Source organism: Podarcis cretensis, assembly GCF_951804945.1.
Source record: "Podarcis cretensis genome assembly, chromosome: 8".
NCBI lineage: Eukaryota > Metazoa > Chordata > Lepidosauria > Squamata > Lacertidae > Podarcis > Podarcis cretensis.
In genome coordinates, this window is record NC_137177.1 from 18,611,981 (window position 1) to 18,627,249 (window position 15,269).

At 45.5% G+C, this 15,269-nt stretch overlaps 1 protein-coding gene across 1 annotated transcript; it reads right to left on the reverse strand.

Moving 5' to 3' along the window:
- Positions 1-2,009: 2,009 nt before the first annotated feature.
- On the reverse strand, positions 2,010-13,524 carry LOC307221710 (lens fiber membrane intrinsic protein-like). Its single transcript, XM_079986485.1, has 5 exons — positions 13,475-13,524; positions 10,914-11,141; positions 6,483-6,629; positions 5,051-5,164; positions 2,010-2,620 (listed from the first exon to the last, which is right to left on the reverse strand). Exons 2-5 carry the CDS (start codon positions 11,110-11,112, stop codon positions 2,580-2,582), a joined length of 501 nt encoding a protein of 166 aa, XP_079842611.1. The 5' UTR covers positions 11,113-11,141; positions 13,475-13,524; the 3' UTR covers positions 2,010-2,579.
- Positions 13,525-15,269: the final 1,745 nt, after the last annotated feature.

The window sequence follows — 15,269 nt, forward strand, 5'->3', positions numbered from 1 at the left end:
GCAACTCACCTGGATTGCCACTGTGTTCCAGAAATGATCAAGAAGCCATTGGCAACAGCAAGGCAAAAAGTGGGCAGAGCAACAAAGGTTAACTTCTCTGAAGTCTTATCCTGTGTTGGGGAGACCACCCCATCCCAATCTCCCATAAGGCACCAATTCTCATATGGAAACTCCACCAGTCTATTCACAAGTCCTTTGTAAACAGATAAGTGTGAATTTTGAAAGAGGTTTTGGATTGCGTATTGTTACAGAAAGTGTGATTCAAATGCAGACTGAATCAAATCCCCACCCCTAGGGCTACCTTGGCTGCCTCAATCCCCATCTTTCCACTCTCTGGCAAAGTTTGACACGTACCCTAGGAGTTGTGTTTTGTTAGGGCATGTCCTGGAGCTTATGCAATTTGTAGCTCACTTTATTTTGCATCTGTTCTTGTTTGATTATCCATTCAAAGACAGTGGGGTTTTTGGGTACAGTACATATGTGTGCATGACGGGCGGAGGCGCGGCACAGCATGGAAGGTCAACAGAACCCACTGCGCCACACCAGTCCTCACCACCAATGCCGCCTGGCATGTGCACAAGCTGAGGAGAGTTCGAGGAGCCCATGCACCAGCTCAGTCCTGGCTACCAGAGCCCAGCAGGGCTGTACTGAGCCCTTTCCTGCCCATGCAGGGAGGACCCAGGTTGGCCAATGCGGCCCTTCACTGGCAAGTCCAGCTCCCCTCCAACACTGGCCACCATTCAGTGAGGGGGGCTGGGGACACAGTGACTAGACTAGGCTGGGCTCTGGGACCCAGAGACACCCAGTTGCAGGCAGGGTGGGATGGGGATTCCTGGGGGGGGGGGGGTGTCTAGCTTGTGCCCCCTAAAAACCATGCACCCAGGGCTACAGCCACCTGCCCCTGCACACTACGCCTGCCTCCTGGGTCTGAAGTTCCCAATTTCTTCTTTATGCAGTGGATGATGAGGAGGAGACATGGACTGCTCCCCTCCCCCCGCTGCCCACAGATTGGACCTCCATCTCCAAACAGCCCCAGTTTTACTACTACTATTACTACTAACAATAATAATTTATTATTTATACCCCGCCCATCTGGCTGAGTTTCCCCAGCCACTCTGGGCGGCTCCCAATCAAATGTTAAAAATAGTTCAGCATTAAATATTAAAAACTTCCCTAAACAGGGCTGCCTTCAGATGTCTTTTAAAGATAGGATAGCTGCTTATTTCCTTCACATCTGAAGGGAGGGCGTTCCACAGGGCGGGGGCCACTACCGAGAAGGCCCTCTGTCTGGTTCCCTGTAACCTCACTTCTCGCAGGGAGGGAACCGCCAGAAGGCCCTCGGACCTGGACCTCAGTGTCTGGGCAGAACGATGGGGGTGGAGACACTCCTTCAAGTATACATCAGCCTGAGAGGGATCACTGGCAGTTTTTAATCCTCATCTATACTCACTAGTTAACATAATCTATTGCTAAAGCATTTGAAAATTCCAGAAGTGGCCTTATCCAGGGCTCATTACCTTTTAAGGAGAGAGTGCTGGATGCTTGCAAAACTTTTTGCAAAGTTTGGATAGTTTCCATATACCAGTACGTTTTGTGACTAGGGATGGGTGAAGCGACAAATTTCGGTGTATATCTGTTTCTTGTTTGTCCAATCTTCAGTTCGGTTCAGCTGGAGGGGAGTTTGTCCAGTTTATAGCTCACTTCACTTTGTACCCTTGTAACCCGTTTTTATGCATTTACTTATTCAGTTTATATCCTGTCCTTTCTCCCAAAGGAGCATGGCAAGCCCATCGACAACCACATAACCCCTTCTCTTACAATCGGTAAAAAATGCTTTATCATTTTAGCCTAGTCTTTTCCTTTCTTATTGTCACCCACTAAAGGTTTGCAAAGTTTGTTTTGAGCCGGCATCCTTAATCATTTGAGCCAGGTAGAGCCTCGCTGAGAAAGACTTCCTTCCTCAGCAAACCCACATCCTCATGAAAACAACAGAATATGAAGGCAAGAACTCAAAGCATATAATTTAATCCATAGACCATTCTTTTCTGCTGGATGCACTGAAAAAGCTTGGTTTACTCATTCCTTGACTTTCACCCAGCCATTGAAGGAATAATATCGTTCATAATTATTCTTAATTTTTAGATTATCATACGTTGGGCAGATACTAAACTGTAGATATTCTTTAACCTCATATTTTTTTAAAATAAAAATAAAAATTAAAGTCTGTGTTTGGGGAAGGAATGATTTGCTTCTCATGCCGGGCTAGGCACTCTGCTGCCCTCCAGATGTTGTTGGACTTCAGCTCCCATCAACCTCAGCTAGCAAGGTCATTGGTCAGGAATGGAAATCGTAGTCCACAAAAGTTTGGAGGCACCTCACTGGGTAGTCCTGTTCTACAGTATTCAGGAAAGGGATTCCAATTTATTACAAAGAGACCTTGTTTCTGTTTCTTCTCACTAAAGTACATTCATTTGCCTTCAGCTCGAACTTGCCCCAGTGCAGGCTACGTCTCTGTGCCCCACTGTATCACCTTGGCTCCAGGTGTCATCTGAAGTGGAAGCACAGCCTTTTCTTCATGCTCATGCTGACCCAGCAGTATCCAAGGGGAAAGCCAGCCCACCTGTCAGGAGAGAAAAGGGACTGGTTAGGGCAACAGGGGGAGCAGAATAAAACACCACCCAAGATATCTGGGGCTCTGACCCCAGCGTTACCTCTCTTGCTCATCCTCCAAGACCTGCTGTTCTCATGGACCAAAATATATTCCCTTCCACAGAACCACACTGACTGCGCATTTTGAGACTTCTCCAAGGGACTAGTCATGGGCAGAACTGGAAGTGTCTAGGACTGGATGGATAAGCCTATCTCCCATCTGTGTCATTAATGCATAAACCTGTTCCAACCCATTTTCACATCACACTGTAAATTATCTATTTTAAAATAAAACGTAACAAGAACTAATGTGTATCCACAACATACATATATAAACACATATCTTAGGTCAACATATGCATTGCTAAAATACATATTTTGATGTATATGTGCTGATTTTTAAAACAAGAGGCTTCTATCTGTGTCCTCCATGGGCACATGGGATCCTAGAACTATTGGGGTAGTATTGGATTGGATCGTAGGAAGCAGCCATGCAGATCACCTTGCCAACAAAGGTCCATATAGTTAAAGCTATGGTTTTCTCAGTAGTGATGTATGGAAGTGAGAGCTGGACCATAAAGAAAGCTGATTGTCGGAATAATTGATGCTTTTGAATTATGGTGCTGGAGGTGACTCTTGAGAGTCCCATGGACTGCAAGAAGAAGAAGATGAAGATGAAGATGAAGAAGAAGAAGAAGAAGAAGAAGAAGAAGAAGAAGAAGAAGAAGTAGTTTGGATTTGATATCCTGCTTTATCACTACCCGAAGGAGTCTCAAAGCGGCTAACATTCTCCTTTCCCTTCCTCCCCCACAACAAACACTCTGTGAGGTGAGTGGGGCTGAGAGACTTCAGAGAAGTATGACTGGCCCAAGGTCACCCAGCAGCTGCATGTGGAGGAGCGGAGATGCGAACCCAGTTCCCCAGATTACGAGTCTATCGCTCTTAACCACTACACCACACTGGCTCTCTCCATTCCAAAGGAAATCAGCCCTAAGTGCTCACTGGAAAGACAGATCCTGAAGCTGAGGCTACAATACTTTGGCCACCTCGTGATAAGAAAAGACTCCTGTTGGTTTTTTCCTACCTCATAGCAATCATCACAACTTTAGTGGTCTAGGCCAGGGGTAGGCAACCTAAGGCTCATGGACCACAAGCAGCCCTCGGGGTCATTTAACTGGCCCATGAGCCACCCCCGAACTGTGCAAAACTGGCACAGCACGGCGTGGGGACTCACTTCCGCGGTGCCAGAAATTGTGTCTGCACGGGCTCAGATGCTGAAAATCACCCGAAATTGCGGCCGCACACACTCATACATGCACCTAATCTGACCCACAGATGGATCTCCACTGGAATGAACCAGCCCAAGCGAGTTAAACCTTGCCAACCCCTGGTCTAGGTATTGGATGCTCCTCAGTCTTGGTTGGGCAGGGGAAAGGTTGTAGTCTTGGCCTACCCCTCCCCAAATGTAGGGTATCCCATTAAAGGGGTCCAGAAGGAGTTGCTTCTGGCTGTATGCCCAGGCATGGGCTTGGACCTCAGCACTCCTCAAGGTGGTGAACCCCATAGGAGTCCCCCTATTTGATGTATGCCATAGGAACCCCTGCTGCTGTGTTAACCCTTGGTGTCACTTCCGGCAGGCGGGTTGGAAGTAAATGGTTGACCGATGCCTATGCCAAACCTCTTGCCTCTGATGTCAATAAAGTTGTGGCCTGGTTTAATCCCATTCAAGCTGTGCCATGTCCTTCATACTGTTATTTGGAGAGTTTGGGGGGAGTGCAGAGCCTGGTCACGCAAGTCAGGCATTATGGAGTCCTTCTGGCATGGTGGGGAAGAGAGGGTGCTGATTTGCAACAGGTCCTTTCATTGCTGTTAAGGGAGATGCAGGATGTGGTCCTATGAGATAAGTGTTCTACCCCACGGAGATTGATTTTGGACCCCCTCAGATATGGGGGGTCCTTATCCTTCATGCTATTTAACACCTATGTATATACTAATCCCATAGGGAGCACACACAAAAAAAAACATTTTTCTTAATCCACAATCATTTGTGCTCATCCTCAACATGCTGCTTTCAATCTAAATTAATCCTAGATCCTGGCATCCCACCCACAACGGTGGGTGTGGTGTCATAAAACCTTTCACCTAATTAGGGTATCCATATTTTTGCTTCCCTGCCCACGCCTCAGATAATTGAAGAAGGAAGCGCTCTTGGTATATACCAACCCACAACGTCATTGGGCAGGTGTGGATGCACGCACACACACCTGCTTCCATCTGTGTTCAAATGGACACACTGTAGAGCAGCCCCAGACATAAATAATGCAGCTGACAATGCTACGCGAAGGGAAACTTTTTAATAAAGACGTGCATTTTCAGCATTTCCCATTTGACACATACTCACCAGTAATAAGGAAGAGAGGAAAGGAGGCCCAAGCCAAGCCAAAAGACCATCCATAAGAGGCATTTCCTCCTATCTGTCCTGTGAAGATGGCCATGGCAATCAGGACGCAACCAGCTAGGAAGAAAATATAAATCAGGTTATCAAGTTACTTGTAAATTAAATCCTTGATGCTGAGCTGGAAGCTGCAGCTAGTGCAAAATGGCGAGGATCAACTACTCACTGAGGTGGAATATGACCAACATATATACTTCTGCTGAAAGAAATACATTGGCTGCCAATCCGCTGCTGTGCAAGGTTCAAAATTAGTGTCCAAAGCCCTATATAGCTATGGACCAGTGTGCCTAAAACATAATCTCACCCCCTACATCCCAAGCTGACCACTGTGCACTGCAAGAGATGGCATCCTGCAGGTCCCAGCCTATGTGGAGGTCCGCTCCACATGATGTCAAAATCGGGTCTTTGATGTAGTGGCACCTACACTTTGGCACTCCCTCTCAATATATATCAGCCAGGCACCTCCCTTATTGTCTCTCTGGTGCATGCTAAAGATGTTCCGCATTCGACAAACCTGCTAAAGTCATTATCCCAGCTAGTACCTGTCCTGGATTTGAATTGATTGTGCATTATGTGATGCTGTTCTAAACAGTTTTTCGTATTTATGGTTGTTATAATTCACATCATTTTCATATTAAATTGTTTAACTTTTTTATATACGTATCAGTTACATATAATAAAAAGTGTGTCATCACTCAAACACAGACAGGTGGCAATGTGAAATAAAGTGTGATGAGCAATGGTGGATGGGTGGCTCAGGTGAGGGACTGCCACAACATGTTGCAGCCGTTTCTGAGCAGCAGCCCAGCTCTGCTGGCCACCATTCAGCCTTGCTCCTCCTGCCAGCCAAGCTGTTCATTCTACTGACTGGTGGAGGCAAAGGTAGAAAAAGGAAGGTTTTAGGAGCATGCCTTGCCGAAGAAGGGGGACGTAGTTTTCGTTGGGTGAACTCCACTTTTCCTTGCAGTGATGCTTCTGAAGCTGCTCTATACAGCTTTTTTCCATCTCCAACATTGCAGTTGAATAAGAGCCACTTCTGGGGAGGCTTTGAAGATCATTTGTGATCCTCTTCTTCTCCTTTGCATCATAATATTGGAAGTGCAAATAAGAAGGGGGAGGATCATGAGGGGTTTTATGAACTGGCTCTTCTCCTTTGCATTGATGGAAATGGAATCAGATGCATATGACCCCAGGATACCTGCAACAAGGCTGGCTATGGCTGAGGTCCTGGCCCAGGAGAGGAAGCCAAACTGGATTCAAGCAACAGCATTTTGCATGGATATTTCAGCTTGGCACAGTCTTCAGCTTTGTGATCTGGGGCTTAAGGGGCTTGAACTGACGGGAAGCAGATGCTTATGACACCCACCCCCCATAATACCTGCAACAATGCTGGCTATGGCTGCACTCTTGGCCTTGGAGATGGAGCCAAATTGCAAGCTAAAAAATGTTCCACAAAGAATAATGCAAGAGACAGCTCCAGCGATCATCCCAAAGAACATGAACGCTCGGGTGGCATGGAAGAAACCTTGAAGGAAGGAAGAGAAAGGAAGAAGGGGGTTAAATGCCCACAACAGTCAGGGAGACAAATAGTAGGCAGTGCCAGAGGCCATGTCAGGCAGAGCCAACCCCTGGCAGGTGGGGGTCGGCAGTGCCCCATTTGCCCTAATGGATCAGGCTCCAATAATAATAATAATAATAATAATAATAATAATAATAATTTATTATTTATACACCGCCCATCTGGCTGAGTTTTCCCAGCCACTCTGGGCAGCTTCCAATCGAATGTTAAAAACAATACAGCATTAAATATTAAAAACTTCCCTAAACAGGGCTGCCTTCAAATGTCTTTTATTTCCTTCACATCTGAAGGGAGGGCATTCCACAGGGCAGGCACCACTACTGAGAAGGCCCTCTGTCTGGTTCCCTGTAACCTCACTTCTTGCAATGAGGGAACCACCAGAAGGCCCTTGGCGCTGGATCTCAGTGTCCGGGCTGAACGATGGGGGTGGAGACGCTCCTTCAGGTATACAGGACCAAGGCCGTTTAGGGCTTTAAAGGTCAGCACCAACACTTAGAATTGTGCTCAGAAACGTACTGGGAGCCAATGCAGATCTCTCAGGACCGGTGTTATATGGTCCCGGCGGCCGCTCCCAGTCACCAGTCTAGCTGCCACATTCTGGATTAATTGCAGTTTCTGGTTCACCTTCAAAGGTAGCCCCACGTAGAGCGCATTGCAGTAGTCCAAGCGGGAGATAATTAGAGCATGCACCACTCTGGCAAAACAGTGTGCGGGCAGGTAGGGTATCAGCCTGCGTACCAGGTGGAACTGGTAGACAGCTGCCCTGGACACAGAATTAACCTGCGCCTCCATGGACAGCTGTGAGTCCAAAATGACTCCCAGGCTGCGCGCCTGGTCCTTTAGGGGCATAGTTACCCCATTCAGGACCAGGGAATCCCCCACACCCGCCCGCCCCCTGTCCCCCAAAAACAGTACTTCTGTCTTGTCAGGATTCAACCCCAATCTGTTGGCCACCATCCATCCAACCGCCTCCAGGCACTCACACAGGACCTTCACCGCCTTCACTGGTTCTGATTTAAAGAAGAGGTAGAGCTGGGTGTCATCTGCATACTGATGAACACCCAGCCCAAACCCCCTATTACTCAGCACCATGATTATTTTATTTATTTAGGAATATCCCTACCCCACCTACTAACCAAAGTTATTGAGGCAGGTTACAATAAGTTCAAAACACTATTTTAAAAAGGCAGTGGTGCAATCATCAAAACAGCTCAGAGTCTCCCCTAACCCCTGTTCTCCAGCGTTCCAAGAAATGCCAGCCTGCAGCTGCATCGTCAATATGTCCTCACTGGGTGGCTGCTGTTGTCTCTCACAGCCCCAGCCCTCCTGACAGATGCAGGAGTTGCTGGTTCATGTACTTGACATTTCAAGCACTGCAGCGGTTCATTTGACGGATCCATGTGCAAGGAAGGAATTTTTGACTTGAAGGAGTGGAGCAGTGTCTTTTGGCTGAATCCCAGGCAACCCCTTGGGCAGTATTCGCTCAGATGTTATACTCTAAGTCAGGGAAGGAAAACACTTCCTGGCAGAGAAACAGCTGTGTTCCAAAGGAGACGTGGGAACTTGCATCCTCACGCCCTCGCCAGCTCCTTGTTTACACTCCAAACATGGCCAGAAGCTCATTGCCACTGCGCCAAGTCTCTCCATAACCCTCCCCATTGCAGTGAAGGCATCCTGTCATTGGTGATGTTTCAGGCATGACGCTGCAGTGCTGGTGTACTTGCAGGTGTCAGCTACCGCAAGCAGGAAGCTACAGAAGAAGAACCACTTTCTGTTTTGCCTCAAGTGCCAAAACCTCTCTTTTTTAATTTTTTTAATTCAAAGTTATAACAAAACATATTTTCCAAAAACATATCCTTATTCTCCCCCATTTTTCTTCCCCCCACCCCCCACAAAACCCATCCCACCACCACACACCCCGACATCCCTCAGTTCCTGTCTTTGGTTTCTCCAATAATGCTATTTTCTGCATGTTACAAAGTTGTATAGATCCTCCAACTGTTTAGCTAATTATTATCAGTAAAAAATTGTGGATGTTTATTCAAAACCTGCCAAGGAATCCAGTTCACTTTGTTGCATCTTCAAATACTTTGTGAAAGGTTCCCATTCATCCTTAAAGTCACAGTTATCCTTGTCCCGTAGCTTATGTGTCAATTTTGCCAGTTCTGCATAATCCATCAATTTTTCTTGCCATGATTCTTTAGTTGGGATTTCTTCAGTCTTCCATCGTTGTGCTACCAGAATTCTCATCATACATGAAGATGTTTTTCAACTTTTTTGGCAGGTCTTTCCCTACAATCCCCAACAAAAATGCCTCGGGTTTTTTAAACAAATGTTAAATGGAACATTTTCTTCAGTTCATTGTATATCATTTCCCAAAAATTTTTAATTACTTTACAATCCCACCACATATGATAAAATGTTCCCTCCTTTTCCTTACACTTCCAACATATGTTTGAGCTAGTTTTGTACATTTTCCCTAACTGCACTGGTGTTGTGTACCATCTGTACATCATCTTCATGTAGTTCTCCTTCAATAGTGAACAATCTGTAAATTTTAAGTCAGTTTTCCATAATTTAACCCAATCCTCCATCATAATATTGTGACCTACATCTTGTGCCCATTTAATCATAACTGATTTTACCTCTTCATCTTTCGTCTCCCATTCTAATAGTATGCTATATGCGGCCTTCAGTAATTTCACTTTCCCTTCCATCACTTCCGTTTGAAACCTAGATCTAGTATAACTAAATCCTTTCTTACAGTCTTCTTTATATGTTTCATGTAATTGTCGATAATGCAACCAACTCTGAAAGTGGTCTTTGATCGCATCATAATCTCTTAATTTCCATTTCCCATCATGTTCCTTTAATAAATCAGCATATGTAAGCCATTTTCCTTTCTTTCCAAGTGGTTTGAGCAGTAATGCTTCATGTGGTGAAAGCCACCATGGAGTCTTTTGTTCCAATAAGTCTTTATATCTCTCCCATACTCTCATTAATGATTTCCTGATTATATGGTTGTAAAAGCTTCTATGAATCTTCCCTTTCCCGTACCCTAAGTATGCATCCCAACCAAATCTGTTGTCATGTCCATCTAGTTCTAGTGCCTCTTGCTTGTCCAATCTCATCCAGTCCCTGATCCATACCAAACAAGCAGATTCGTAATACAATTTAAGGTCTGGGAGGGCAAACCTGCCTCTATCTTTTACATCTGTAAGTATTTTATGTTTTATCCTTGGCCTTTTGCCCCCCCCCCCCCCGATAAATCTTAAAATCTCTTTCTGCCATTGTTTAAAGCATTCATCTTTCAGGATGACTGGTATTGATTGAAACCTGAGTGCCAAAACCTCTCAGTCCAGCCCTACATGTATTGTACGCAGTGCTTTTTTTCTGGGAGTACGCAGGGGTATGCATACCCCTAAATATTTTGTGAATCTTTGTACTTTTGTCCATTTACTGTATTTATTTTCCCCATTTGAACTATAAATGGTGATTTTCTTGAGTCAAAATGAGAGCACCCCTAAGCATTTTTTAAAATAAAAAAAGGAATGATTGTACCATAGTAAAGGCAGCAATGCGACTCACTGCTGCAGATTACTGTCACTTATTTCTTTACTTCCCACAGCAGCCATGTTTTGCTGGACCGCATGGCACCGTTATCAAAATATGATTCCCAGCACCTAATTTTTTAATTAAAAAAAAAAACCCACCCCCAAACAGAGTAAATATGTTATCCCTAGTCACACCGGACTTTCAGGGAGTTGAAGAATGATCAAGGGCCCCACATACTGCCTCATGCCTTAGAAATGAAGATCAGTTCAGTCTGCTTTTGAAAACCTAAGTACTCCTAGGAGAAGACAGAGAAGATCTTACCTGACGCAACCATCCTCAAAAGTTGGCAATTAGGTATCCACATATTCCAGAGGCCCAAGGTGTAATTGTTGGTGACCACCCAATAGTCTGAACACAGGGCAATGAACTACCATCACCTTAAAAAAAAATTGCTGCCCTCAGCAGCCATTTTGTGCTGGCACCCAGAGCACCTTTATCAAAATATGAGCACTTAATATTTTACCCCCCCCCCCCCAAAAAAAGGACATGGTAAATGTGTTATCTCTAGTCACACTGGATTTTCAGGGAGTTGGGGAACTGTCAGCTGCCCCCCCCCCCAAAGTTACGGTTGAATATTACACCACTAGTACTCCAAGCAGAAGACAAAAAGCTTACCTCTCACATCCATCCCATGTAAACTGCAAATATTAATTGCCCCAGTATTAACACAATATTTCCAGAGGCCAGTGTGGTTCAAGGCATTTGCCAGCCAGTAGTCTGAGCCCAGGGCAATGAGGAGCAGCAGAAGGCTGATGAAAGCACAAACCACGGCGCTGATCTGCAGTATACGCATTGTGAGAACGGTCAGATCCATGACTGAGGAGCACAATAGGGATGATGAACCTGGGGAAAGGAGACATTCACATTATTCCACATCAGTTGCAGGCTATGATTAGTTTTTTCTGTAAAGTTGCACATGTCCTGAGAGGCCTACAGCAGATTCATATCTTCCAACATTTCTCCAATGAAAATGGGGATGTCATATGCAATACTACTACTATTATTACTACTACCACTACTAATAATATTTATACCTAGCCCATTTGACTGTTTTCTCCCAGTAACTCTGTGTGGCTTCCAACATATATACAGGGCTACCTTCAGATGTCTTATAAAGGTTATAGTTACTTATCTCCTCGGCTCGGGTTCATACCCTCCAACATCTCTCCAGTGAAAATAGAACATCCTACCATACCCTTCAACATTTCTCTGATGAAAATAAGGATATCCTAAGGAAAAGCAGGACATTCCAGGTTTGGGTACAATTCTTTGTGTTTGGATAAGTGAATTTGTGGATAATGAGCAGACGGATAGCATAATGTAGTTCACTGAATTCCTTCAAATATCTCTGAGTTAGACCTGAAAGTAGTTTTCAGGGTTGCTGAGTGAACTAAAGATAAATTAAGTTTATTTTGGGGTAGAACTTTGTGCAATTTATAGTTCATCATTACTTTCATCCTCCCACACAGCAGGAGGCCCATACTTTTAACTTCCTTTAAACAAAACAAAAAAAGTCAATGGGATAGCTATAAAGAAAGTTGAAAATCAAAATGTGGAGGCAATGTTCTTATTATAACCTATTTATCCTAGTGCCGATGACTACATCTCATTGATAAGATTTTTCATGCATTTTTGAACCACAGAGTGGACACTTTTGTCCAACTCAACATTCAAAGCAGAAAATCTAAACCTCCCTCCAACCTTCCTCTCTTGAAAACCAGGATGCCTGTCTTTTGGTGCCATGCTCTTGTGATAGAGGGACAACACTGCAAGTGTCAGCACTGGCTTCAAGCACCAGCTCATCCTCCGCTCTGAGTTCAGCAGTGGTGGTGCTGGAGGGGCAAACAGGGCATTCTGGGATCAAATCAGAAGCTGAATTGGCTTCTTTAATTCAGGGATGCCCCGGGAAAATTGGGACAATTGAAGTGTATGTCATTGCAATCAATCAACCTACTCTGACAAGGACTAGTGTTGGATACAACCCTATCATACCAGTTTTCATATCTCCCCTTTTTAAATAAATATGCAAAGTGACTCAGAACAAAACAATGCCCCCCAAAATGAATTTTCACAGCAAAATAGGCATCATAGGAATATGGACGAACCCAGAAATATGGGACCCCCAACAGAGCTATGCCAAAGTTTTGTGATCATTTTGCAGCACCAACCCCTCCCTTTCATGGCCTCTCAAATTGAGTATCTGATGCATCAAACCAGGCTTCATAGTTAACACCCCAAAACCTAGCATTGTCCAATTCACTACGAATCATTTTGCAGTAGAATCCCTGTGTTTTGCGGTGCCCACAAAACTGAGTAATGGATACAATGGCAAAACTCTGGAGTGAATTAAAGCAACGTTGAATTTGGGGTGACCAGTAAGGCCCACCCACTGGGCAAGTCAGCCTCACAATTTTGGGCGCTGCCAAACGTGGGGGTTTGTGCTGCAAAACAAATTACAAAATGTTGGCTAAGACAATGGGCTTATCCACACTTCCTCTTGTCCTGTTACTTCCCACCCCACTGGAAAACAGCTCTCGTGTTTTCCCCAGATTGCCATTGGTTGAGATCTACTTCTAGAGAGCAGGTTTTCCCTTGGGAAGGAGTGGGGCAAGGAGGAAACTGCTCAGACCCTTGCCTAGAAAGCTGTTAGGACCTGTACTTTCTAGGCACGGCACAAGCAGAAGTATGGATGGGCCCAATGTTGAATTTTGTGTGGTGTTAAATAGGAAGCCTGCCAACCTAGCAGTTCGAAAGCACCTCCGGGTGCAAGTAGATAAATAGGGACCGCTTACCAGCGGGAAGGTAAACGGCGTTTCCGTGTGCGGCTCTGGCTCGCCAGAGCAGCGATGTCACGCTGGCCACGTGACCCGGAAGTGTCTCCAGACAGCGCTGGCCCCTGGCCTCTTAAGTGAGATGGGCGCACAACCCCAGAGTCTGTCAAGACTGGCCCGTACGGGCAGGGGTACCTTTACCTTTACCTTTAAATAGGAAGCCCAGTTTGATATATCAGTTACTTTGTATGGGGATTGGGCGGGGGGGTTGCAAAATGTTGCAAAATGATTGCAAACTAGGAACCCCAGTTCAATATATTAGCTACTCTGTTTTGCAGGAACCTTCAGCTATTTTTTAAAAAATACCCCATTCTCCCACAGAAATCTAGAGATTTGTCATCTCACCTGGCTCAGAATCACTTCCTCCTTTCTCCAGGTGAAGCCAGCTCTTTGGAACAAGTCCCCCTGCTCTGACTCCACCACCCCTTAAAAGGGGTAGGAAGAGATTGGCACCGCCTCTCAAAGGACACTGCCCCTCTGTGGTTGGCCCCCATCTCTCTCTGCCGAGCTTTGTGTACTTTTGCTTTCTTCATATATTCTCTGAATGGCTGAGCTGCACCTGCTGGTTTCTGCAGACAAAACCACCGCTAAAGACAAAGGAGGATGTCAGGCTATGAATTAGCACCACCCCTCGCCAGCCACCTGGCAACCCTATGCCCTCCAAGTTTCCCCTGCCAGCACCACCCCATTGTTGAATATCGCTTTTCTGCCAGAATCATTGGTCTCAACTTATTAGTAGACACGGGTGGCACTGTGGTCTAAACCACTGAGCCTCTTGGGCTTGCCGATCGGAAGGTCAGTGGTTCGAATCCCCACAACAGGGTAAGGTCCCTTTGCTTTGTCCCACCTCCTGCCAACCTAGCAGTTCGAAAGCATGTCAAAGTGCAAGTAGATAAATAGGTACTGCTACGGTGGGAAGGTAAATGGCATTTCCATGCACTTTGGTTTCTGTCAAAGTGTTCCGTTGCGCCAGAATCAGTTTAGTCATGCTGGCCACATGACCCGGAAAGCTGTCTGTGGACAAACGCCAGCTCCCTCAGCCTGAAAGCAAGATGAGCGCCGCAACCCCATAGACGCCTTTGACTGGACTTAACAATCCAGTGGTCCTTTACCTTTTACCTTTACTTATTAGGGCCTTTGGGATGCGGGTGGCGCTGTGGGTTAAACCACAGAGCCTAGGACTTGCCGATCAGAAGGTCAGTAGTTCGAATCCCCATGACGGGGTGAGCTCCTGTTGCTCGGTCCCAGCTCCTGCCAACCTAGCAGTTCGAAAGCACGTCAAAGTGTAAGTAGATAAATAGGTACCACTCCGGCAAGAAGGTAAATGGCATTTCCGTGCACTGCTCTGGTTCACCAGAAGCGGCTTAGTCATGCTGGCCACATGACCCGGAAGCTGTACGCCGGCTCCCTCGGCCTGTAAAGCGAGATAAGCGCCGCAACCCCAGAGTCAGTCGCAACTGGACCTAATGGTCAGGGGTCCCTTTACCTTTACCTGTATTGGGGCCTTTAAACAGTGGGAAGCTGCAAAGTTGAATATGACAAGAAAGTGGTGCATCCAGCATTGGTCCATAGCCCTAATGGAAAAATTGACAAAACGTGTTAGAAAAAATATATACAGAAATGTGAGAGATAAGTTCCATGAATGGTGGCTTAGATTTCTCCCAGAGAAAACTTGATTCAGCCCTCAAGTCTCAGAAGGGCCTATGCTATGGAGTGGGAACCTCTACCGAACCTATTTATATCACCATTTTGGGTTTTTTGGGTTGTTGTTTTTTTAAAAAAAATGCTTTAAATACCACTTAATTATTCACATTTCTAAAAGCAACCAACTGGAAATGAGATAATCAAATAATAATAAAAAGATACCCTCAGGCACATGGAAATTCCAGGGACCACCTTTTAACAGGCAGTCTGTTTCCTTGTCCGGTGAAAGTATAGAGAGATCTGGTGACCTTGGTCCAAAGGTGCCAACGTTCTTTTAAACAGCGTAAGCTTTCCTGGAAATGGGATTAATTTGCAGGAGTGGTGTGGAGACAGCAAACACTTGTGCAAGAAATGGGTGTGTCGTCTTTGAATGAGGAGCTTGAAACATTTCCTTTATTTTCCCTATCACTTTTCTCTTCTTTATGCTATTGCCTTT

Coding starts and splice junctions, on each gene's coding strand:
- LOC307221710 (XM_079986485.1), bottom strand. CDS start 11,112: ATGGATCTGACCGTTCTCACAATGCGTATACTGCAGATCAGCGCCGTG. Junction 6,630..10,913: donor ACATGGGATGGATGTGAGAG/GTAAGCTTTTTG, acceptor CCTTCCTTCAAG/GTTTCTTCCATGCCACCCGA. Junction 2,621..5,050: donor TCCTCTCTTCCTTATTACTG/GTGAGTATGTGT, acceptor CTCTCCTGACAG/GTGGGCTGGCTTTCCCCTTG.